This window comes from Aythya marila (assembly GCF_965140915.1).
Source record: "Aythya marila genome assembly, chromosome: Z".
Taxonomy (NCBI): Eukaryota; Metazoa; Chordata; class Aves; order Anseriformes; family Anatidae; genus Aythya; species Aythya marila.
This window is the reverse complement of record NC_139080.1, coordinates 74,916,690-74,942,885: the sequence shown is the minus strand read 5'-3', so window position 1 is coordinate 74,942,885 and position 26,196 is coordinate 74,916,690. Positions and strand designations below refer to the sequence as shown.

The 26,196-nt window shown below is 41.9% G+C and overlaps 1 protein-coding gene across 1 annotated transcript; it reads right to left on the bottom strand.

The window, feature by feature from the left end:
* Positions 1–334: 334 nt before the first annotated feature.
* On the bottom strand, positions 335–25,071 carry UGCG (UDP-glucose ceramide glucosyltransferase). Its single transcript, XM_082783029.1, has 9 exons — positions 24,914–25,071; positions 11,985–12,126; positions 8,767–8,869; positions 7,747–7,848; positions 7,261–7,373; positions 5,281–5,459; positions 4,795–4,881; positions 4,135–4,324; positions 335–2,750 (listed from the first exon to the last, which is right to left on the bottom strand). Exons 1-9 carry the CDS (start codon positions 25,009–25,011, stop codon positions 2,580–2,582), a joined length of 1,185 nt encoding a protein of 394 aa, XP_082639155.1. The 5' UTR covers positions 25,012–25,071; the 3' UTR covers positions 335–2,579.
* Between the last annotated feature and the right edge of the window lie 1,125 nt (positions 25,072–26,196).

The following is a 26,196-nucleotide window of genomic DNA, read 5'->3' as shown; positions in this document are numbered from 1 at the left end:
ATCTATAAAGCCTTAATCTAGGCTGATTAGTGACAATAGATAGTTTTCTATCTGATCAGTTATGACGTTTCCATACACTGGAGTTATTCTATAAAAACCTAAGGATAGCTCAAAAGATTTAGGCACATGAAAGGTAATTTCAGCAAAATGTAAAATCCAAAACAGATGGCATAGGTGTAAAAAAAAAAAAAAAAAACACCACAGCACTCTCATTTATTGCAGTGAAGATGAATTAGAAAAGAAACCCATTAAAACTGTCATAAACGCTTTAAATCAAAGCTGCCTTTTTACAATGCCATTGAACAAAATGCAAAAAAAAAATGTATTCCAAACATTGTATTCAAAATTTATTTTTAAATAAAAGAAAAACAAGACAATGATTTTAAATAAACATGGTACATTCTACATATCTGTATATCAACACAACTTTACATTAGCCATTTTTAACTTTTAAAAGATCTGTTGCAGCATCTTCTACAGCATCTGACAGTGTTGGTTTCCATTCCATAATCAACCAGACAATACTCAAATTAAACTATTTGCTTAAGCTTCAGTTTTCTTGACCAAAGATGGCTCTACTAATACAAAAGCACCCGTTAAACAGTTATCCCCACTTACATTTTTAAAATGAAGCCTGTTCAGCCTTTTTTGGTTTTCTGTTCCATTGCCTGCATAGAAATCAGCATAATGCTACGTTGCAAGCTATGCTTCACTTCAACAGCGCAATGAATTGCATCGAACTTCATGAAACAAAGATACAAACGTTGTCAGCAAAATTCAACTATGTAGAAACTCTTAAAAACAATGTTTTCGTGGGTCACAACTAGACTAGCTTTCAGTGTGCAACTTTCCTCAGGAAAAGTTTCTTCCTGATTCACATGAAAAGAATGAAGCATGCATCAAAAGCCTTTGTTCATACAGAAATGCCCATTAAAAGAAGTTCCATTGTATCATAAGGCAAAAGAAATATTAAGGTGGATAAAGCATTTTGGCCCAGAGTATGTTTAACACATACATATACATTACGCTAGTGTGTAGCATATGACAATTAAGGGATTGGCTCAGTAAGGTAAAAGTATCCATTTTTATAAATACACATCATTATTGCTAATATGCTACACGTTATAATCCAACTTTTAAAGCTGCTTTGTTGGCTTCAGCCTTATAATTAACAGCTCACATTCATGGTGGCAATATTCTATCCCATCTGAAGTAAAGTAGCATAAATACAATTATGAAAACAAAAGGCTTATGCAACATCCCTCTCTAGCTTTGCTTTGTTTTTTGTTTTGCTTTTAATTTAAAAGGTTCAAAGAAAACAAGTCCAGTTCACCACAAATTAGGAAGTCTCACAATGAGGTTGGAAACCAAGCTACAGGGAAGGGGTCAGAAAACACGGCATGCATTATAATCTAGTCTTTTTAGTCATACCACTGGAATACAAAAGTCCAATTTAAAGGCTAGACTAACAGTAGTAGGCAAAAAGCCAAGAGTAGACTTAGTTTGATATTTAAATTAAGATTACAACTTTAATCAGTAACAGCAAACTCACTCAGCCCTTTAATATATTCACAATAACTACTGCAATTGAATACTTAATTATGATACTAGTGTAGGTATGTATGTTCACTTTAAAAAGTTATTAAATACCTGCATCATGAAATTACATTCTTAAGACATTGTGTGTGTAAGAAAATAGCTCATGTGAAATGTTTCTGAAATGTATTTCTGCTCCTTTCCACTCCCTAGTGACCCCCCCGCCCCCCTAAAAGCATCCACTCACACAAAACACCCCTTATAAAAGGATGGAAATAGTGAAGGGGACCAGCTAGGCTAGTTACAGCACAGTGCTTAACAAGGTTCAAGACCGAACCAGATCAGAGTTGGCCAAAATGTGCTCACAATACATGACTGTCTAATAATTCCTTTCAATGCATTCTATCAAACTCAGTCCACTTTTGGTTCATTGCAATGACAAGTATTTCATATATACATATAAACACGAGACTCCAGCTTTACTTTAGCTTGTTTTTGCAAAGCGTTTTTACCTTTCCATTCGTTTTGTTCTGCAGCAACTACAAGAGGTAGGCATAAAGCATTTAAGAGCTTCTTTCCCGAGGTCCTATTACTGGTTCAATTTAGTGGGATATGACAGAAATCAGACATACTTTTTCTGTGATTTTACTGGGTGTAGCCTTGTGCAAGCCAGCTGGACAATAGCTATGTGACCCCTGGCTTTGCTAGGCCAGTACACCATGGAGTAAGAAGCTGTTCATATCCAGGAGGATATACGTATAATTTTTAATTAGTTTACTGCAGAGCATTCACATAGCAAGTAGATGTCAGGACCAATTCTCACCATTTCTATTTGTACATAGGAGCAAGGTACCATTTGGCCAAAACTACAGATGTATTTTCACAGATGCAAGTGCCATGCAAAAATAAATTAAGGAACAGATACCAAAACATACAAGTAATAAAACTACTGAAGGTAGATTTTCTTAAAAGTACTTATATAAACAATTTATAATACTTTTGATCCCCTTTCTCTTTTGACATTCACAGTTACAAAGCTGTGGCTATACATCAAGGATTTCTTCTGCAGTGCCTCCGCAACGTAACCTGTAGCGTCCTGTCCTCCAGCTAATAGTGGGGTCCCACAAAGCAGATAGGAAGATATAAATTGTCATGGATTCTCTGATGAACCAAGCTACTGCATAATCAAGTTTTGAAAAGCACAAAGCACCGCCCTAGGAACATAAGAACAAATATTTAACTCCAAAATTCCTTTGGAATAGCATGTTTATCTCTAACACAAGTGTTTTAACAAGTCTATACGAAAGCTTACTGAAAAGATTTACGTTATCAATAAACTTCTTTGAATCCAAGAAAGTTTTCCTATTCAAAGTATTACCCATATTTAAACATGCAAAGCTTGACAGAATGAGCCACAAGGTTCAAAGAATGACTTCTGTGTTGAGCAAAAGGCAAGGAAAAGTTTAAATGTTTTTTCCTTTTGACGCTCTGTAAAATTGTGTTCAAGCAGGCACTAGGTTCTTGCCACAGACCCCACAACAGCAGCACCTAGATGGGAGAATTACACTGCTCTTTCTCAGGAGAGTGAAATTCAAAAAACTCCAAGCTTTTAGCCTTGGAAAAAAGTGGGATTAAAAAGAGCTTAGAGCCTCTGCCTTTTCTGTTCCTTTGAGGATTTCCAGCCACATGCAGAGCTGGAAACTGAGGAGGCTTCAGAAGGCTTCAGAAGGGGAAGACTAGGCACAAAGCTCTTCCCCTATTCCATGTACGTGTCACGCATGGTGAGATGAGGACTCAGAAAGGTGACTGTGAAACCTGCCTGTTGGTGTTCTACACAATCAACAGCAGAACCAATTTATCTTTCTAGTAACTGTTAAGGCTACAAAAAGAATATTTTTCATAACGAGAGCTATTTGATAAATTTGTATACACAAGCAATCGTGGATTAGATTTAGATGGAATATGGTCACAGAAAAAATAGCATAAGGAATTACAGCATTAAAACAGCAAATGCTGTACTGACTTGTGACATCCTTCTATATTCAAAGTTTTGCTGAGGTTTCACTTCTTCCAGTGATGGAAAAGAATTATTTTTAGAAGACTACATCTGTACAATAAATCCATTATTCAATATCAAAATAGAGTAAGACTAAGTAATTGTATACTTAAAATGTACATATAAGCCTCAAGTCATACAAGACAAAAGAACAACTAAGAAAGGAAGAAAACTAAAATCCCACAAAGCTGCTGTTCTTGGACTCAAAAAAAAAAGCTTAAAAATTCTGGACATGCTAACGTAGAGCAGACTAGAAACAAATGCAGAAGAGATAAAGTCAACAGAGAAGCCAACTTTCAGAGCCTATGTATAGGTAGGTGTACTCAGAAAACAATATTACGAAGAAACACACTTACACCCTCCTTTCATGCTTCTATAACTGAAGCTGGAAGGTGGGTAGGGGTAGCAGTATTTGACCTGGTATTTCCTTGACAACATCAAGAGAAGTAATTTGTCCCTACAACCACATTTATCTTTTTGCTGAAGTAGTTGGCACTAAACACTTTCATAACCTTTGAAAAAAAAAAAAAAAAGCTACATACCTGAACACCTCTTAGTTGAATGTAGTCAAATATAAACCATGCCAAGCAGTGACACATGAAAAATACCATTATATCCCATCTGAACACATGATGAGCTGCCCAGCCAATAACTAGACTGGCAACAAAGCACTCTGAGATTGGCTCACAGATTATTGTGGCAGGCAACATGTTAATTCGCAGTTTGGCCCACCTAGGAAAAACAAATAAATAAGTTCCAACTATATACAATTCCTTATGTCTCTTCAACAGACTCATCAGGTGAAGAGCCGACAGGGTCTTTCTCAATGCTAGTTTAATCTCATTTAATGTACACCTCCACATTAAGCATGGCAAAAAAATCTCCCTTTCAAACATACTGTGCATAGTATTGAAAAGGTATAAAGTTGTTGTGTTTTTTTGTTGTTGTTGTTGTTGTTAAGGTTTTTAGTTTTTTGTTTGTTTGTTTTTTTAAGATGTTAATATCCTAGTCCTACTTCTGTGGAAAGCCAGCACCCCTCTTTCAGCACCAACAAGAAAAGTGCTTCAAGCCATGCATTGGAACTTCATCATTCTGGATATTACATTAAATGATGAGAGCAAAACTTCTATCAAAATAATTTAAGTTTTCCCCATCAGAAGCAAGTAAGAGGTGAGAGGGAGAAGTAAAAATTTAAATTTTACCTGATCATTCTGGACTGAAACTGAGAAATAGAATATGAACCAGAGTTTTGCATTGCAACTTGCGTGGCCATTGCAAATTTCCAGCCCCTGAAATATAAATGTGTATTAAAAAAAGAGCAAATAAGAAATGCAAAGACCAATTCTAGAACAAACATCTAAGAATTTTATTAGACTTGGAAAGTTTCTTTGGTATATATGCCACATTTTTATACATAAGCAAAACAAATTGAGCAGATTTTATCAAGTCTCTTGCTTGGAAGGTAGCAAATACCACTTGAATAATATTTACTCCAAATTCTCTGAAACTTTTTTTCCCAAAGGAATAGAGTGCACTGTGACTTAGTTATTTCTCCAAGAATACATTGACAGGACAAAGCACATGTAAAAGCTGTTTGCTGTATACATGTGAAACTGACCCAACTGCCTATACGTAAAATAAGGATTAAAACTGTACTTAAAGCAATAAGCAATGTCCAGTCATCTTACCGGTCAGCTATAGCTTTGGCCATAAAATAATCTTCCGCAATGTATTGTGCAAAAGCTATCAGTCCTCCAGCTTGATCCAAGACATCCTTCCTCATCAAGCACGACATTCCTGTCACACACTTAAAGCCAGTTAAATTGGCTGAAATATATGACCTTGGATGTGAAGTTCCAAAATAAACCTGCAAAAACAAGACAAATAAGACTTTTAAAGATCTACCTGTATTTATGCAAGTACTACCCACAGCTTTCTCCTGTAAGTGTTTGGAAAAAAAAATAATCTAGACATGGCCAATTATGATGATATACTTGGAAAGATCTTCGCCACCCACATAAGAAATCTAACGTATCACCAAAACTGATAAATCTAATAGTGATATGTGCTGTTTTTATAAATTTAAGCTGTTCATTAAATCCATGTATTGAACTACCATATTTAATTTGGTATTTAATTTCTAATTAAGAGGTTGTTCTCAGGAAGTACATACTAAAAATCATACTACCAATCACTTATAGATTTGGTTATAGAAAAAAAGATATGCTGCTTCCTTGTAAACATCAAGTAAATTTCTGCATACATTCTCAAAGAAGCTTACTATACGGTGGTATAGAACCAGTGGAATTTTGTTTATTTAATGTACATGCAAGAAGAAATAGGCAAAATAAAAATTCAGATTGTAAGCAAGTTATGTTTTTGTGAGATCTAATATAGAACCAGCAATTTTCTACAGAAAGACAGTTGGTACTGAGCATTAGCACCTCTCATTACTTCTTCCCACTGATGGTCTTACTAATACACTAATTCATTCCAGAAGAGCCACGCTGATCTTACAGCATACTGGATATGGGAAGAAAAAGCTCTTCCAGGAATACAGTAGCAAGAGATGAAATACTGTACTAAGGAGATTAACAGCAATACTAAGAATTTTGTGCTACTGCTTCTAGCTCCCTTAAAAAAAAAAAAAAAAAAAAAAAAAAATCAATTCAGACTTTCTGCTGCAGAAAACTCACACGAGCTGCTCTCTCTCCACTGAATTTCCCTGCACTTTTGTCTCTCATATTTTGCCTTTGACTAACATCAGACTCAGGGCCAAAACGCCTCATTCATGCCAGCTTAGAATAAAAGATAATTGATTAAATTACTTGCCTTGAGACAAAAGGAATAAACAAGAAAACTCAACCTCTTCATTCTACAAAAGAGAACTTACTGAGAATAGAGAGAGGGAAGAATAGGACAGATAAACATAAGTGATATAAAGAGGATAGACAGAAATCAGCTGTTCACTTTCTCTTCCAAATGAAGCATTAGGAGACATGAAGTACACTACAGAAGAACAAAGTTCAGAGTGAACAAGGTGGTGGCGGCTGTAACTGTGGAACTTCCTGCTACATACAGCTGTAGATGTTGAAAGTCTAAATGGACTTAATAGAATGGAAATGGAATGGAAACGTTCTTCTAAGAAAACCATTCCTACTAGTATATTGAGTAAACAAACAAGACTACTTTCTGTTCAGGATCTCTCCCAGCTTTCTGGTATTTTCAGCTGAGCGACTACTATCTGAAAACAGCATATATGCCTTGCTTAGGTTCTGTTCTCAAAGGTGCTGCTTATACGCTGAGTTGTAAATAAGACACTGTATGAAAAGGACTATTCTGGCATACAGCCATTTTTGTATTCCTATTCAAAAGGAAACATGAAATGAATAGCCTTTTCTGAATAAGTAGTGAAGAAGTTTCCAGTTTTAATTAACTTTAAAATAAAATCCTGCACTCTTTCTTGGAATTGCAAACTTAAATATTCAATCAATGTTTAGCGGACTGTGGTTGAATTTTCAAACATTTAAACATTATCCTAGATAGTCTGAAGTGTAACTGCAGCTAAAAATAAATGAAACATCCCTTCACTTAAAAGCTGCAGAAGGCACTATACAACTTTTAATCAGCCAGCAGTGTGTTAGGGAAAAAGAAAGCATTGCACTGACCTGTTCCAGGGTAGCAGCAAATCCCTGTCTGTCTGCAACATAGGGAAGCCCATGGACCAGGCCTACTTTCTCAGTCATTTGATTGGCCATATCCGTCAGTGTGTCTGGTGTGACTAAGTGACAAATGAGAGAACAATTTATTGAACAGTGCTGTCATTAGCAAGAGGCTACTCTACAGAAAATGCAGTGACTCATTTTATTATGAAGAGCAGGTACACTTCAGTGTGCAGTACTTTCGGGCAACAGTGTCAGTAAAACAGTAATTATGATTAGCATTATTATGATCAACAGCAATTAGAATGAAAGCAGGTTAATATTTTTTTTTTAAATGGTATTTATACTTTTTAGAGATGAAGCATCTTTATTCTGTGAAAATATCTTTCCAGAATTTCTATTTCTATTCTCATTTAAAACAATCCCCCACAACTGCTTGCTTGCAGCAAGTAAGAGCAATACAATTGTCATCACATTTCAACACCCACCTACCTCGGATTCCACTATCACAGATCCATATCAGATCATATTTGGCAACTTCATAGCCAGGCATTAAGTTGTTAATTTTGGGGTTGATGCCAACCTTCTTGCCACCTAAAAAAAAAAAATGCACATAAAATGCATGCTTTTTACAATCTAGGCTCAATATTCCAAATACTTAGATGTGTTAACTGAAACAGAATAATCTAACCTCTCAATTCTTTAAGTCCAACTTAATAGAAAGATTAAAATTTTAAGTGTTCCTTCACTTCTATATTTTAGCTCTTACTACAATTATGCAGAGGGTTAAAAAGGAAAAGGATTCAAGTGCTTCCTCATAATGCCAAGGTAATAAGGTTAATGACATTGAAAGGACAGTAGAACTAAAAAGCTTGTTACTACATTCTGTAGGGTCAATGCTGTTTGCTACTACTGATCATGATCATTATGCTCTAGGCCAATTTTATTAAAAAAAAAAAAAATACAGAACAGAAGCAAGAACAGTGAGACAGTTTGCTCCTAACAGATATGATTCAGTTTATTTCATGTCAGAGAAGCATTATAGCTTTCTAGTTAAAACTAGTATTTAGTTCTAATATGCCTTATTCCTTTCCTCTAATATAATCAGAAAGAGAAGAAACAGACTCACAGTCTCCAAGTTGGTGAAAAAGGATTATTGTAACACCTCAAGCTCAAATACACCCACAACATTAAGTAACTTCCTGCATGTTTAGTTCAGCACAGAGATGGGATTTAAACTGATGAATTCCAGATTTAGTAGAAAAAAGCTGGGGGGTGAGGAGGGGCTTGCACAAATGCTTCTTCCTACAGTTTGGTTTTGTTTGTTTTTAAAACGAGGTCTCAAATTATGAATACAAAATTAATTCTATACTTCTCTCAAACAGATGACTAAGCTACAGAACCAACGCTGTCAGAACAAGAAAACTATTTATTGCAGAATACTGTACAAGGAGTTGAAGGCCTAAAGAGATTTTTCAAGCTAGAGTCCCACCCCAGAGCTGCGCTGCTTACCTATGAACAGCCTAGCATCAACATTTGGGTATTTGCCAAGGAGCTTTTTGCAAACATCAATAGCTGGATCGTCATGATCTTGTACACAGAGTAGTACTTCATACTAGTAAAAAAAGAAAAACAGAAGTGTACACAAATGCACAGATGTTTTTCTGTTTTGTTTTTACACACACACACAATATCAGTATAGCTGAGGGAATAAAGCTTAATGGTACACCAAACTGAAAAAATAAAGAGCACTGGGATAGAATTGGAAAAAAAAACTAATGGGGTTGTTCTACAGCTAAATAAGACTTTTTCAATGTGCAACCACATACTTGTGAGAAGAACCTAAACCTGTTTCTTTATAAAGTGTTGTCATTAAGAACATTCATTTTCCTGTTATTGGAAACGTTTTTACTGGGCACAAAACAAGATATTCTGGTACACATAAAAGGCAACATTTTTTGTTTCACTGCCATTTTTGCTCGCATACGAATCTTAAAACCGAGTTTACACTCTATGAAATTACAGTACACAAAATAATTAAAGAAATGATGATACAAGCCATGAAAGCGTTAGCTTTCACAGCAGACCAAGCAATCTGTATCTTGACTTTCAGTCAACATACGTTAATTTCCAAACTCTAGTATGTCAGAACTGTGATTGAATTTTATCTTTACCAACAGAGCCTGTAATGCTCTGAATGCTTGCATGACAAAACAAGGAAGACACTTAAAAATGGAATTCAGACAGTCAGGTTTCTTTTTATACCCCTAAGAGAACTCCCTAAGATGTTAACACAAGCTTTATTGTACATCAAACTGCATCTTTCCTTTCTTTACTTTGTAGTAGATGTAGATGCACAGAAGATAATCCTTTGAGACCTGTAAGTGTGTACCTAAGCACATAAAAAAGCTAAGCTCAGGGACATGCATCTTGCCATCGTAATGTGTATACATTTTCCTCATCAACAGAAAAACAGTTAGAAAAACTATCAAGAGGTAAAGGAAAACTGTAGCAGTTTCAGCAATCTACACGCATATTACATGAACTACAGACACTAGAGTGAAAAAGTGGCATTTTTTAAGAATCACTCAACATAATGTTTTGAAACAACTTTACAAGCTTGGAACGAAACATTTGTTTCTGCATTTGTAAGAGATTCCCTGAATGCTCCTTACTTGACATAACCTTCCCTTCTCCCTGGTCAAATTGCTTAAGTATTACAAGAAGTTAATAGAGCTCCATACAAAGAACATTCAGAAAATTTAGATCTCTGATCAAGAAACCTGGTGGCCATTTTTACAGACCAAAAATTAAAAATTCAGCTTAAGAACAGTATTATTGTTGAATCTTATTTACAATTGCTATGCCAAATGAGAAGTTCCAACTACTGATCAAGACAGTTACTTCAATCTCCCTCACACTGCTTTAACACCTACCTGAACTTTATTTTACATAATCAAAAATAAAGCTGAATCTCAAGAGCTGAGTTCAGTGATAACCATTTCTGATGTTTTCAATCAGTAAAAAGTAATGTTTTTACAGTTTTGAATAAAATAAATGGAATAAATACATTCAAGAAAAAAAAAGATAGAGACAAAAATACAGCAATCAAAAGTTAGGTTGTGGAAACTTAAAATCATTAACCACTAAATAGTAGCTAGTAAGACTTGGTCTAGTGCTACAGACTACCGGACAGGCACATTTATGTCTCAGAGTGCAAGCCTAAAGCCTGCTAACCTAAAGAGTCAGTAATATTTGCTTCACATTATTTTTTACCAGCATAAGAAGTTGGATTTAAAAGGCAAAAGACCTGTCTCATTAAGCAGGCAGGTCCTTCCACTATTATAGAATGGTCCTGACATCTTGAACATCAGGAAAATTACCAACTGAAGAAATTAGCGCTTTACTGCTGATTCAATTAAATATGCAAAAGAACAATTATTTTTGCTGGTAACTTGTAAAATTAATCTTCCATCCACAGTTGCATTGACATTTCTATATTCACAGTCTGAAAGAAATTCAACGAGAAAGAACAAAAAGCTTTGACACGCCAATATTTGTACAGAGAAAAATTCTTTTACACAGTAAATTGTCTTTGTGTACAGTAACAGACTAAAGAGCTACAAAGTATATGACTAAAGCAAAAGAAATACAAAGATGCTTATCTACATAAACATTAGAATCAGGTTCATTTGGATATAACAGGAATGGGGGGATTTCTGCCAAAATTTCAATATGCATAGTAGGTTAAAAAAAAAAAAAGTATTTGTAGTCAAGTGTTCAGATGCTCATTAAATTCATAGAATGTCTTAAGGTCGCGTTGCAAGCTTTTTGCATTGTTTGCAATATTAGCATATAAAGAATGCCTCAAGCGTGCTTTAATTTATTTTGGCTACACTTAACCTTTATTGCACTTTTCAGTGAGTCAAAGGATTCAAACCTGCGTGCCTCAAGCTTTTCAAAGGCCATGGATGTCATTACAAAAGAACAATCCAATTTTTAGTAAGTTCCAAGTGTTTTGTTGTTGTTTGTTTGTTGTTTTTTTTTTTAAACCCTACCAGACAGTTTTGAACTCACTCCTAAATAGCACATACAACAAAAACCTGCTGTAGAGCTTACCCACACCTTTAGCCTTCTACAGCTGAAGGAACATTACCAGAAATGGTTTTGAGAAAGACTGAGAAAAAAGTCTTAATATCTCCTGGGTTCAAAATCTTGGCCTGTAGTAGGAATAGCATGTTTTCCACACACGGTAGCATAAGCCAGGTACCCAAGGATGCAGCAAGCATTTCTACTTTATGCTGCACAGTCCTTAAAGCAAGGACAGACTCTGGCACTTATCACTTATATTACTTATCACTAATATTACAAAGTCAAACAGTGTTCAAGAGCAAATGGGAGCTTTTATTAAACTATTTATTTTCCAGCAGTGGCTAAGTGGCTTGGAGACTCTGCACCTCAACGTTTTTTTATAGGATAATCTCATCATTGAGCAATTCTTTGTTATTAATGTCTAGAGTATGTTTTATTTCCAAGTCTTAGCCATGTTTCTTCATAAGCAGCTTTTTTAAGAGCAGTATTTATTGTCTGGAACACATAAAACATGTAATTATGCATTAGCTGTGGAAGGAAGAACAACTCACTATACAATCAAGTTGAATAGCTCTAACACAAACACTTGATACCAGTTTAGAAGGCATAAGAGGAAAGACTGTAAATAATATACATACCTTGGGATAATCCAGTTCAAAGAAGGTTTCTAAATTGTTGATCAGATTAGGATCCACACCTTTCAACGGCTTGAGAAGTGAAACACCAGGAAGCTTGCTATACGGCTGTTTATCTGTAGCTTTCTTATTTAGGTGAAGACGCCTGTAAGAGAAATAACACACCACCATAAAAGAATGAAGATACGCTAGAGAACTCTACTCAAAATACTGTGAACACTAAGGAACTCGGAAGTTAAAAACTGCTTCAAAACTTGGTTTGTTCAGCATTTTTAGACCTGATGACAGTTAACATGTCAGAGGCAATGCCCAAAGAACTTCAGCGCTGAATAGGTTAAATTCAACCTCATTCAACTTTCTATATATTTCAGATAAACTTCCAAACTGTACACATTTTGAACAGTAAAAGTATCACTTTCTGCAGTCTAATCGGGAGATGAGATTTTCCTGCCTTCCTACAAAGTATTTAGAATTATTGGTATTACAATGGGATAACCAGAAGAACAACTTACTGTAAACAACAGAGAAAAAAAAAAAGAAGAGTCATGTTATTTTTCCTATACTAAATTATGCAAAACTTAAATCAAGCTGAAAGCACAGGGGAAAACTGATCAGCAGAATCAACAGTTAAACATCTCCGAGAAAAGTACAACTATCAACTATAGTGTAAATATCCTAAAAATTAGATACCAGACCTGGTCAGAATCATGGATAAAGTGAGAAAAAAATCTAGACTATCACTAATATTTCAGCAATAAATATACAAAGTAAAATTTAAAACCGTGCCACAACTCACTAACATGAATGTTTAATTCTACGCTCCTGTGTGAATTAATGCAAAATTAAATTCTCAGTGGGCCAGAACACAATAAAATTTTAATGAAGTAAATATGTAATCTAAGTAACTGCAGAAAAGAAGTATTTGCTGAAACGTAACATTTGCAAATTACTACAATATCAATCTTTGCAAAATGAGTTCTCATCTACTGTATGCTGCAGTAGTATGAAAACATGCACAGTACTCAGACTGAAATAATATTTTGTATTAAATTTTTTTACAATTCACAAGATGCTGCCTAAAAAAGAGAATAAGGCGGTTGTCCACTGAGTGGAATTCATCCTAGTTAAATGGCAAAACAAGAGGTCATGTTCCTGCGCCTTGCTCCTGAAGAATGTGCCTGATGAAGGGAAGCTATTGATCTACTAAGAGATTCCAGGAGTTCTTTACAGTTTTCCCTGAGACGCGACAGCAACATCCTCACGTGTTACTTCCTCTGCTTCCCCAGAACGCTCCTTTGAACGAGTTTTGCAGCTGGACACCAGAAGCTCAGCACAGAGAGCACCAGCAATGGTTGGTCCAAGAGACAGAAAGACAGATGACTGTCCTCACGCTGTCACCAAGCCTGAGCCTGGGCACTGCAGAGGTGAACCGGAATTGTCTTGCAGAACAATTAACAGAGAAGGGACAGTCAGAGCGAAACAAGGAAAGTAATAGTTTTAACAGTTCAGAAAGCTACCACAATGATTTCCTTGCCAATGTTCACATAAACATAATGCCCTTGTTTGCTGTTAAGTATGAAGGGAGAGCAAATAATGTAACTTTGAAAAGGAGGAGTAAGAGGCATGTAAGGCAAAAAATTTTTTAAAAATCCATTTTAAATGGACTGTAGCAATGCACACATAAGCTTTGCATACAGAGGCAAAATCCTTAAGAACAGGGTAACAGGGTGGGAAGAGAAGAGTGAATGGAGGGAGGAAAGGAGAGGAAAAAAAAAAAAAAAAGGAAAGGTTTGTGACAGAGAATATGCAGCAAGTGACAGGACTGCAGAGCCTCGCCAGGCGTTACAGCACAAGCCCTGCTGACGTGCAGGACTGCGGAGGTGACTGAATTACATAAAGGAGAGCCTACACACGCTGCGAGTGAGGAAAGCCCTAGAAAACCTGCAAACGGGGCACGTGGCATGACCAGGATCCACCCAGCTACACAGCACCACAGACTGGGAATTTTAACAGAGCACAGTTCAGTGGGGTAGCTTGCTACCCTACAGGTAAGCCATCAGATGACCTGCTACTCGTCACGCCACACTGAAGCAGCATCATTTTACACCGATACGGACGACTTGTGCATTGACACAACCTGAAGAAGAGTGGAAATGCTACAGCTGAACACCTACCATCACCAGAGAAACTGACCAGCCATCACGGGAAATAAATTAAAATACTCAGGGCTAGCAGCTCAAGGCCAGGCTGGATGGGGCTTTGGGCAGCCTGGTCTGGTGGGAGGGGTCCCTGCCCGTGGCACTGGGTGGTCCTTAAGGTCCCTTCCAACCCAAAGCAGCCTCGCAGGCTGTGGTGCACAGGCAGCTGAGATAGCCCAGGAGATCTTTGCTTTGGGAAGAGGCTGCTTTCCCTGCTTGTCATTCTGAACCCACACAAACACACACGCCCTCTGGTCAGCTCCCATCTTAGTCAGCTGAATCATTTCACACAGGGATTTGTGGAGAGCAGGATCTGCGATGGAATACCAGATCTGGGCTCGGAGCATGAGAAACAAGAGGGAGATGGTTTCCTCTTCTTCTGGAAGCAGAAAGGTAAAAAGCAGGAGTTCACCAGGTTTAAGGGACATCCTACTGAGCACTCTGAGGCCTACTACACTATTCTTTCTTAGGGTCCTTCCTCGACTTCAGAAGGATTTGAAAACTGCAAAACAGATCCATAAGCAGAAGACATCACCTGTTAGTCCATTCATCATGTCAGCATTTTCTCAATGCAGTTTAGCAAGCACACACCCTGAAATGATGGCCAGGATGATCAAGCAGCTTCACTAACAGCGAAGAGAAGGCTCCCCTGGTGTTCCTCCTCTCCCTTGTCTGTTTGGTGTCAATACACTTGCAGTGGGATGAGGGCCAGTCCCCTGAAAACCCCTCCACAGCTGGCTGGCACAGAAGTTGTCCTTCGCAGCATCCTCTCCCTTCCAGCTTGCTCCCTGTCCTCACTGGCCCACCAGAAGGGCTAACCAGTATCAGCTGCTGGTAGAAAACACTGCTGCCAGTGTTTTACAAGACATGCCACTCTCCCTGGCACGGCTGCATGGAAGAGGCTTTCCACACACACTCACAGAAAAACGCAGAATTAAAGGTCTCAAGGAGGGGTGGAATGAGGCATAACCTGGGCTGTGGGGATGACACTTTTTCGGGAGGGAAATGCTTTCAGAACACAAACATCAATTTGCTCTTCCAGTTCTGGGAATCAGGAGCTCAATTAGCGGGCGGTAAAGACAAGTACAACCACACAATGCAGAACAATAAAAACCTTATCTCGTGCAATTTAACATTTTTAACTTCAAGCCTTCATACAGAGCTGAAACTCCCTGCGACGTGCTTTCTGAACAGCTTAACATGTTATCACAGAAGTCACATTCAGCACAGGCAATCCATAAGGTGGTGCAGCCTTTTCAAAGGTGGGGTTTTAGATTTTGATTTTTTTTTTTTTTTTTTTAACTCCGTGTTTGAAAAAAGCTGAAGCAGGAAAAAAGAACAAAAAACCTTATCTTTTGGAAATAAGTAAGAGCAAACAGTTTAGACCTCAACTGAAAACCTCTAGCAAACACCCCCCTTTTTTTAATCTAGAAATTCCTTCCCTACTCCCCTCTCTTATCCCCACGCCCACAAGATAAAAGGGAAACAATCAGGCTCCCATACAATAGGCTGCAGTTAAACATAAAGGGAACCCTTTTACCATCCAAATCCTAGGTCCTGCACAATTTGCCTGTGTGCTTAACAAAAGCTCCGCGCGTTGCCTGCGCCGCAGCCATTACTGGATCATGGCAAGCACTGAAACGAACCTGGTCCTGCTCGAAGCCTACCTGCAGGCTGCCATCAAAACAGCAGCTCACTCACGCCTGGCTTCTGCTTCCCCACACCCTATAAAGCAGCCAGGGCCACGGGATAGATTGGATCAGCCGGCTGACCAAACCGAGAGCTACCCCACGGAAAGAGCTCGCTGCTGCTCTGAGTCACCACGTCGCCACACGCTCGCTACAGGCAGATTAGAGCAGCAGAAACGTTTAGGAAGGTGTAGGGGTGGAAGGGGATTTAGATTATCCCTTTGGGCAGCAAATGAAGAGCCAGCAAGGCACAGAAGTAGAAGTGCTTTTTGATACAGACTCCTTGCAACGAGTGTCAGGCAGCTTCAGAGGACTGCACCCCGTGTTTTATTTATGAGGGCACCTCCAGCAGACGGCCACAGCTCTGCACCAGGTAAACCACTTGCAGCAGTGAGGGCTTAGCACAGAAGCAAGTCCCCAAAAAAAAAGAAAGCATGAAAATTTTAAATAAAGCTTTGTAAGATTTGCACTGTGAGATAATGCAGTTCAAATCTGAATCAAAAAAGTTTTCTGACTTATTTTGCAATTCTGTCGGGAGAAAATAGCACATCGTTATTAATTTCAGAAGGGACAAGTTTAAATGACAACATTGTTTTCTCAACATTAAATAAGGTGCTTCCTACAGACCCATTGCTGCTCCTTACTGCTCCCATCGTGCCACTCATCAACATTTTCCATTTTCTTCCCCCTGAAAGCTTCCAAAACAGTTAACGGCAAGTAAGAGAATTGTAGTAATGACTGGCCAGAGATGGCATGAACAAATCAGACAGACTCTGTCAATACTTTTCTCCTTATTTTAGTGGTTGACAGTCCCCCGCCCCCTTTTTTTTTTTTTTTAATTAACTCATTTTCATGTTTACAATGTTTCCAGAGTACAAAATAGCAGCAGAAACCTCACTCAAACACCGATGTACTCAAGTCTGAACACACAGTCCCAGTCCCTCCTTGTATCAACTGAGATAATAAGAAAGCTACACACCTTGTCTGGCCTACAGGGCTGTCAGTGCTCTCTGCAACGGTCTTAAGGGACCTTCAAGACTTTCCAATAAAGAAAGCAATTATGAAAACCTTCCAAAGAAAACATTAGAGTAATTTCTATACTCAACACAATATTAAAGGCTTCAGAGAAGTAATCCCCCCACTCCCTCAGCAGATGGGAACCAGAAAAACCACCTTTGCAAATTTCATCTGCCTTCTGTACCAAAAAGCCACAAAAATATACACACAACACTTTGGTCACAGGCCCTAAAAGGAAAAAAAAAAAAATCCTTCCTTCCTACATGATCTACGTAAAACAATCTGCCTGGAAATGCTGTTGTGAAACCTGTGCATTTCACCTCCCCGTTACAAATGTTTGAAAGGGAACACGGAGCCTCTCAGTTTTGAAACACCTCGCTGGTGTTTCAAAAGGCTGGTGGGTACAGCCCTCGCCGCAGCATCTCCGCCACCAGCTGTACCACCTCCTTCTCTGGAGCCAGGCAGGCGAGAGGCCAGCAGAAGACTCCTGCAGCCTGGAAACCCTGCCTGCTTCCCCCGCTCCCCCAGCCCAACACGTGTCTGCGAGGATGATCACGGGAGGAAGAATTTCTCACTTCACCATGCGTGCTCTCACGATGGAGACAAGTCTGAAAGATTTCTGCTTTAACTCTTACTCCAGCAGAGTCTGCAAGGAAAACATGTTTAGGATTAAAAAAAAAATACTATTTTGGCAGAAAGCGCTTAAGACACCTCCTCAAAAATAGCTCTGCATGTTGACCGAAGTCTAATTTTCAGCATCTTGATTTTGCTTCAAGCAAGGTATGCATACGGCCAGAGAAATACTTCTTCAAAATGAAGGGCAGCATGCTATCATTATCAAACCATAGCAACAATCACCTGAGAATTTGTTATTACACAGACAGAATGAAACAACACCCCAGAACAAGTACTTACAAATAGGACATTTGCAAAGACGAAAATTGATGTTTCTTCACCTAAACAGCTTCCTTCTCCATGGACTACACTGCTGACAGAAGCCTTACCAAGGGGTTAAAAACAACAAACAACTAACAAAACAGACAGACTTTGGTTTTCAAAGAGGTATTTCTGAAGAGGGGAACAAGCAATGGTTTAAAATAGACCAAAGCGACTACCAGCAACAGAGATGTGTTGTTAGTTATCCAGCTGTTTTAATTAATTTTTTTAAATAATAAAAAAAAAAAAAGGTTAGTCCATAGGAGCACCTGTGAGGTCAAACTGCTTCAAGAAATACAGTTTCAAAGCAAAAAAAAGTTACAAGCAGCACTGCCAAGACAGTCTTTTACTTGGTACTATGCTTCACTGCGGCTTTCTGCATTTGCCTACGCTTGTAAACATGTTTTACCTTACTTGCCCAGAAGACAACGTAAGACTTGTTTTATGCATGCTACAACCTCAGTAATTTGACTCAAGGTATGAATTAGCCCAAGCCAAGAACAAGAAGGTATAATCTAGCCTCGATCTTTATCAACTATAAGTAGCGTATTTAAGAAAATGCAAACTATTCACCTTGCAATAAGCAAAAATTACAGGCTTTTTTGATCTATTGCGAAATATTTGAAGTACGTTAATTATTTTTCTACACCATAGTCTTCTTCAGTAAAATGCAAGACCCATGTTAGGGGCACCAAACTTGCAGAACTTCTTTCAGTTATAAGAAAAAAATTACAATCCCGATGAATTTGACTACTTTTAACACTACTTTTTTTTTTTTTTTTTTTTTTTTTTTGACTTCAGGAGTGCTCTAGCAAACGAGAAAAACTAGTTACATACTTTGCATGCCACACAGGAGTTCTGACAAATTCCACAAATTCACTCTTAAAGTCACTTGTCATGGCCATCTACCACCTTCTGCCTACACAACTTCATCAAGTTGCACGCACCTTTATGGCAACCTTTGCTTTACAGACAGCCTCAGCTTCTTTCCCCTTTTGTGAGATCTTGATTAAGGTTATGGTAGCCAGCACGCGAGATATCTTCTTCCTCGTCCCACTGCTCAGATTCTTCCTCTGCAGCTGGCAGGCAAAGCTGGATGCTGCTTTGCCTCCAAGACCCCAGCTTACACTGGTAGCACAATCCATTTCGCTCCCTTTAACCTGGTTTTATGCCTTGTATACCCCAAATCTTGCAGCCTCCCATCTTTCCCTTCCACACAAGCCATTCACCAGGCAGACATGGTTGGCCCTACCAGCACACTTGCCACGTTTATTGCACCACCACCACTCCTCTTTCTCAACATACTGAGGATATCACCCGCAGGTTTGCCACAGCTGCTCTCCTTTAAGCCTATCCCAGACAGTCTTTAATTTTGGCTTTGGATTCCCCCAAACCATCCACTTTAAGAGCCTCCGATATTACACTGCCTCCCCACAGTTTATTACCTGTACCTTATCCTCCTGACACATAACATTAAAAAAAAATCAGCTAATTGCCTACAGCATTATGGCTTTTCTCCAACATTGTTACCACTCTCAGATTCCTGGTTCTCTGCTGTTTTGCTTTCCTTCCTTCTAGTCCAGAAACACCCAATCACAAGCTTAGTGCATATAACTCACAAATTAACACTTGCCTTCTCCAGGTCTGTCTTTCCCTACATATCACCTAAAATTAAGCCTGGTGACTACAAGAGTCAGGTAAATTTGAGGTTGTCTAAGATTAGCAACATGTACAGCTTGCGTCCTCCACACCGCCTCCATCCCCATCAGTCCCTAGCTAGTAGGGACCAGCATCACAGGAAGGTAGCAGCGTCACCCAAGACCAAACAGAAGTTTCAGAGAAGTGCCCGACTTCTCCTAATTCTCTGGTGTCCCTCTCTGTGGTCAAACATGCAAGCTCTGTTTTTACTTCCTTTTAACCCTCTGCATTTTTGCAGAAAGATTACTAATGGAGATCATGAGCTCACTCCACTCTCTGTTCCACACAGATGAGACCGCAGGTGACAATCTGCTGTTAAAGCTACCAAACGTTTCAGATCAGGTTTGTTTGTCATCAGCTGCATAGCTGGAAAAAACTATTCACCTGCATGGAAAATTTCAGCCTAAATGGTTTGAGTTCAATACAGATTCATCTGAGCAGAGAAGAAAAACAAACCCAAGAACAGACAGAGCATTCTGCATGTGCTAGGAACCTCCCAGCCGCTTCCTGGAGGAGCTCCAGCATGCATCTCTCGGTTTTCTGTTTGATCACCAACAAGAGGGAAGGGTACCTCTCATCTCACAAACAGGGACTTGCATTATCTCCGGGGAAGTTCATCCAAATCTTAGCTCGCTTACGCCTGGCGGTACGTGATAGCACGCGCTTCCTCCCCTCGTAGCTTCTGTCTGAGGGCTGCCTCTGAAGCAGTGCCACAAACCAAAAAAAAACCCACAGCCCTGTCACGGCGAAGGGAATCGCTACTGCTCATCCATCTCCTTTGGTCAATCCGCTGCCAGGCACTGACAGTGACGGTGGAAAACCAAGACAGCCTGAAGGAAGGAGCCGCCGTGCCAACAAGCAGAAAGGTCAGAAGGACATGAGCAAGGATGTCAGAGCAGAGCAGGGTAGGGCTGGACACAAATCATCGACTGAGCAGCAAGGGAGGGACAAATACAAATACAGGGGGACAAGACAATAAGATACGGACAACAGAATCGTTGTGTTAAGAAGGAAAGGTCACAGTTGCTCTACAGTAACATGTTATTAACCCAAAGATCAACATGACTTCACAAAGAGCAGAAATCAAACACCAGCTATGCTGGGGGAGAAGGGAGCTGGTGTTTGTTTAGAAGAAAACTTGATTTTTCTGTATCTTTGTAAACTGAACTTCATCCTTAGATGCATATGACTCACACCAGGTGTGTTAGATATGTTTTTAGTCAGATTTAGGAGTTTTACTACACTTATGTTTCTGGAAGTCTTGGGTTTCACTCAGACAAGGCATAGTACACCTAATTATACCTGAACAGTGCATGAATACAAAATTTGTGGGTTTTTTCAATCACTGGCTACTCTTTAACATATAGACATTTTAAGTATAATTAGAAGCTAAAACCAGCAAGTAGTTATCAATGAAATGATATGGTACTATCCTCCCCACTGATACCTGGCGAACCAGCACAATGAACAACTTGTGTACGGACTGACTATGGATCCCTTGGAAAAAATAAATAATAAAATAATTTAAATGAGGTGCTTGTAATTGGAATTGCTGCTGACAGCAGGTACAAAAACAATGGAGACTCAGGGCTGGAACAGGACTCCATGAGTCCCATTTCGAGGGCCAGGAAAACAGAGCAGGAAGCTGCGAGCAGGTTGAGGTTTTGTGAGCTCGCACTGGCAGAGCTCAGTGCAGACAAAACATCTCCGAAGATGTCCCATCCTCTCTTTGGTCCCCAAAACACATTAGCAACACATCTCTGCGTGGCATACAAGTTGAAATAATCAAGTCAAGTTATTCAGAGAACTGTAAAACATGAGCTTTCTTTCGTTTCTAGACTAAAGGCGGAAGACACGGTAGGGAAACAGATCGGGTTATGCTTAAGTCAGGCTTTTTCTAGCTTCTACAGACTTTGTTTGCCAGTCTTATTTTAGAAGCGACACAAAGTTCAGAAAACCATCATTATTAAACTAGAACCATCTATTTTAAAACGCTGTCAAAGCAGCAAACCCGCTGCCACAGAATTTGCCAGTCAGTCATTCAGAAATACAGGACGTGTTAGAGTGCCATAAACCCCGAGAAAGCAGCTTCAGTTGTTTTTATTTTTTTCCCCCCCGATTTAAGACAATTTCTGTTCCACTGTTTGCACATCATCAGAATGATAGTTAGGCATCATTAACTCAACATTGATATTTTAGCAGCCTTGAAATAAATTACGATTTACTCCTCGGCCTCCTGAATAACACTTCAGCCGATATTGTAAGATCCTTTTTTCGTGTTGCACTCCTTTCATTCCAGATACAGCTACGGGTTTGATTTTAGTTCTGAAGGTCTGCTTTGGCTGTCCACACAGCTTCAGAAGGTTTCAGAGTTGGTACACCCAGTGACCTCCAGCACTGAACTCCTGCTGGATCGGTGTCTCAGCCCCGACCCAAGCAGCTAAACGCACACAAGGGTCCTGCCCAAGGACCCAAGCTGGGCATGAAGGATAGAGCCTGAACCAGGTCAGTCATCACTGCCTTATTACACAGAGCAAATACATGCAAAGTGCCCTTTACCTAATTACTAGCAATAAAAAACTGCCATTTGGCCTGTGTTCATTTCATTTACTCCACTGAGTCAGTGCTACACGGCGAGCACCCGGCGTGTACTGGTTTGATAATCACATACTTCAGGCAATTTACAGAGATCACCTTTTGGCTTAGCAGTGGGGCCGCCTGAATTTCACTGCTCCAGCCCACGTGCTTATTTCGAAGGAACATGAAATCCACCAAACCCGCTGCACTTTTTATAAATCAAGCCCATTCACAGCGAGGAAAGGTGGCAGGGGAAAAAGCCGTCAAGAACCAAGCTGACAATCGTGCACGACTCGTATCCCACGCAGTAAGTGCCTTGATGGGAGCACAGACAGTGGGCATTCTTCCTCCGACCAAAACCTTGCATGCCACCCTAGATATCCAAAACCTGTATCTTCTTTGAAGCCACTGCAATGCAAACCAGCAGAGCTGAGATGCTGTTATGACCTTAACCTCGGCAACTGCCGGAAGCAACTAAAAACAGGGAAAGATTACATTCTTAACAGATGTATAATCCCATTTATCTAATTAATTCACACATCTTCATAGGGCATTTCCTTTTAAATCAAGCATCCGAAATGCTGAAGGGGAACCACAGCCTGAGAATTGCCTTGGCCACAAAAGCTTTGCTGAGCAGCTTTGGCATTATCATTCCAGCGGCAGAGATCAGCCCTTCCAGCCCACCAGCCAAGCACCGCTGGGCGCAGCACAGGCTGAGAACAAGCAGTCCCTACCCCTATCGCTTTAACAAGTGTTAAACCAACAGCATCATCCACGCAAAGAGAAAACGGCAAGAGTAATTACTTTTATCTTCCTCCCTTGCTTTCTGTAGCGGGTACAGTTTAATTAGTTTTCCGTGCGTGGTAAACATAATTCTGCTCTGATGCTACACCCTCTCCCTGCGATCCAGAGGAGTTCCCACATGTAAGCAAAGACCCTGCACACCTCAGAGCTCTCAGCCGCCCACTGCTCCAGCTCTTTAATTTCCCCTCCAGCGAGGGGCAGCTGCGTGGCCACACTGGGTGCAGCGGTCCCCTTTCCACATGGCCAGGGCCCTCCACCACAGCTCGCCAGCTGGTCACGTCAGCTACCAGCTGCTCCGCTCTGCCCGAGGGACACCCTCCTGCACCAACAGCCCTGTTGCTGGCCCTCCTCCAGCAGAGAGGCACCCAGATCTGCGGGGCCGGTCCCTGCGGAGCCCTGCTGGAAGCACGCCTTTCTCCAGGGGTGTCACAGCCCGGGGCAAGCGCCCAGCCAGCTGGCGAGTTCCCAGCCCGTTACTGCCTTGTGTACCGAGCAGGGGTGGCACACGCAGGCAACAGGCGCCCCACAAATTCGCAGTGACAAAACCCACAGCTCTGCCCAGGTTTCACAGCCACGGCGCTTACTCTAGGGCCAAGCCATGTCAGGTCTGGCCGCTGCCCGTGTTCTCCACCAGCTCCGGGAGGAGGCAAAGCAGCCTCAGCTTGGGGAATTCTTCTCACTTCGAGTTACTGCCACTTAGGGGAAAATTAATTGTTGTTTTGGGCATTGAGGAAAGAAAGCAGAGCACCAAACTTCCAGAGAAGCGCCTTTTGTTTCCCTTACCCAAACCCGGCTTCAGGCAAAGACCTTTCCTCCCCACCTGAGCTCCTCGTGCTTCCCTGCACCTTATGCTCAGCCCCTCCTGACCCAGGCGAGACAGGCGGCCGTGGTCAGTGCACAGCCACCTTCTGCCCCACCTCGCTGCTTGCTCATTTTCCTTCCTCCTTAGCTGTTCCCTGCTCCAGCAGGTGCAGCTGCTCTGCCGTGACTCACACACAGGTTGCACTCCCTCTGGCAGCATCCCTGCCCCACTATGGGTTGTGCAGGGGCTGCAGTCCCTTGGGCGTCCCCTGCCTGCCCTGCTCTGGTGTCACCCACCCACAGCAGGGTCCTGTGGCGAGGGCTGCCAACAACATCCCCCTCCTGCACGGCCCCCTGGCTCCCCTCTCGCCACAAACCTGCTGTTCGTCCTCTCGCATGTCTCCTCCCGTGTCTCCCTGTGGGTCTCCTGCCCCTCACAGCTGCCGCTCTTCCTTCATTATTCATGGGCAGCGGCAGCACCGCCGCACGCTCCCGCACTGGATGAAGTTTTGGCAGGCGAGGGGCTGTTTTCACCCGGCTCAGCGCTGTCCAGAAGCCGCCGCCTGTGCTCCCACACAGGGCACCCCTGCAGCTCACCAGCACCGAAACACCGCCGATCCTAGCGCAAATTTCGATACTCTCCGATGCCTGCGGTGATGCAACAGCGGCCTTTCGTTTCAGGCAGCGGCACAAGCCGGGTGCTTCGTGCAGGGGGCGAGGAGCCCCCCCCCAGCCCCTTCCCCTCGGGGGCAGCGCCCTGCACCCAGCTGAATCCAGGGCTGGGCTCAGCACGCTTTGTTACACAGACCCCGGGCACCCCGCGACCCAGCACCGGCCTGGAGGTGGTGGTGGGGGACACCCTGCGCACACCGCCATCATTCACCAAACCACCGAGAATAAATTAAAATAAAATAAAATAAAATAAATTTAAAAGCAGGAGGAGGAGGGGGCCTCCCCGCGCCCTCCCTCACCCCCCCCCCCCCCTTCAGCAGCACTCCAGGCGGCGGCGCAAGGTCGCCGGGCCTGAACGCCGACCCCTTTATCTATTTATTTACTTAAAATATTCTCTTTTTTATCATTTTTTCAGCCAGCACGAAGGGGTGTGCGGGGAGCTGCGGGGTCGAGCTGCGGGGCCCGTCCCCGTCCCTCCCTACCCCCCCCCCCCCCCCCACATACCCCCCCATACCCCAAAACCTCTCGCCCCTCAGCTTACGTGTAGATGATGGACATGAAGTGCATGAGCCACAGCACGACGAACAGGACGAGCCCGAAGATGGCGAGTCCCTCCAGGGCCAGCGCCAGCACCGCCATCCCCGCTCCGCCGCGGCTGCGCCTCTGCTCCCCGTCCCCACCGCGCACCGAGGAGGAGCCGCTGCCGCCAGCCCAGCCCAGCCCAGCCCAGCCCAGCCCCGACCCCTTCCCTTCTTCCTTCCCTTCCCTTCCCTTCCCTTCTCTTCTCTTCCTTTCCCCGGCCCCTTTCCCGTTCCCCCTCCTCCTGCCGCCGCCTTTCTGTCAGGCGCAGGCCCGGCCCGCCGGGCAGGGGCGGGCGGTTATGGCCGGTACCGCCCCCGCTGCCGCCCGGCCATGGCGGCGGGGCCCGCAGTGTGGGGCGGGCTGTGGGGTGAGGCGCGGCCGCCCCCCGGGCTGCCTCAGAGGGGCTGGTGTCGGTGAAGCGCTCCTCAGTGCCCTTCCAAGAACTCGGTCGTAGCTGCTTCAAGAGTCTGGTGGCCAAAATGTCCCCGAACTGCACCAAAATCTGGCTCCGGGGTGACGCGGCTCAGTGTCGAGTCCCGGTGTACGGGCTGAAAGCAGTGCCCTCAAGTTGCACCAAGGGAGGTTCAGGTTGGAAATTTTGGAGACATTTCTTCGCACAGAGAGCAGTCAGGCACTGGGACGCGTTGCCCAGGGAGGTGGTGGAGTCCCCACCCTTGAGGGAATTCAAGGAAACGCTGGACGTGGTGCTCGGGGACGTGGTTTAGTGGGCGACAGTGGTAACAGGGTGATCTCGGAGGTCTCCTCCACCCTTAACCATGCTATGTCCACAAAGCTCACACGCTGCCACAGAAAATGACCGACTATATTGAAACTGAAAGCACTGCTTAAAACTGAAACGGGAGTGAAAAGCTACTGACAAATCTCTGGTAGGAACAGGTGAGGGACTGGTGTGCCGCAGAGCCAACTCTGCACGAGCCAGCATACCTTCACGCTGTCTGGCTTCAGTCTTTTTCTCAGCAAAACTGCTGTTTAATGAACTTTCCACGTAAAACACAGGGCCCCAGTCTTCAGATTCACTTATCACAGATCGTACCTCATTTCTAACTGCGGGTGCCAATCTATCGGTTTTTCATTTTTCCCTGTTAGAAGCTAAGGATCCTGTTCATATGGGCTTAGGACGGCATCATTCTTAATGAGCTTTATGTACATTTTTAAGCCGTGAGTTGAACAGTAGTGCTCAGTTTTGATAGTGTCACAAGACCAGCCAGAGAATTCTGAGTC

Coding starts and splice junctions, on each gene's coding strand:
- UGCG (XM_082783029.1), bottom strand. CDS start 25,011: ATGGCGGTGCTGGCGCTGGCCCTGGAGGGACTCGCCATCTTCGGGCTC. Junction 5,460..7,260: donor TTGCTGCTACCCTGGAACAG/GTCAGTGCAATG, acceptor TTGTTTTTGCAG/GTTTATTTTGGAACTTCACA. Junction 2,751..4,134: donor TTCAACTAAGAGGTGTTCAG/GTATGTAGCTTT, acceptor TTATGTTCCTAG/GGCGGTGCTTTGTGCTTTTC.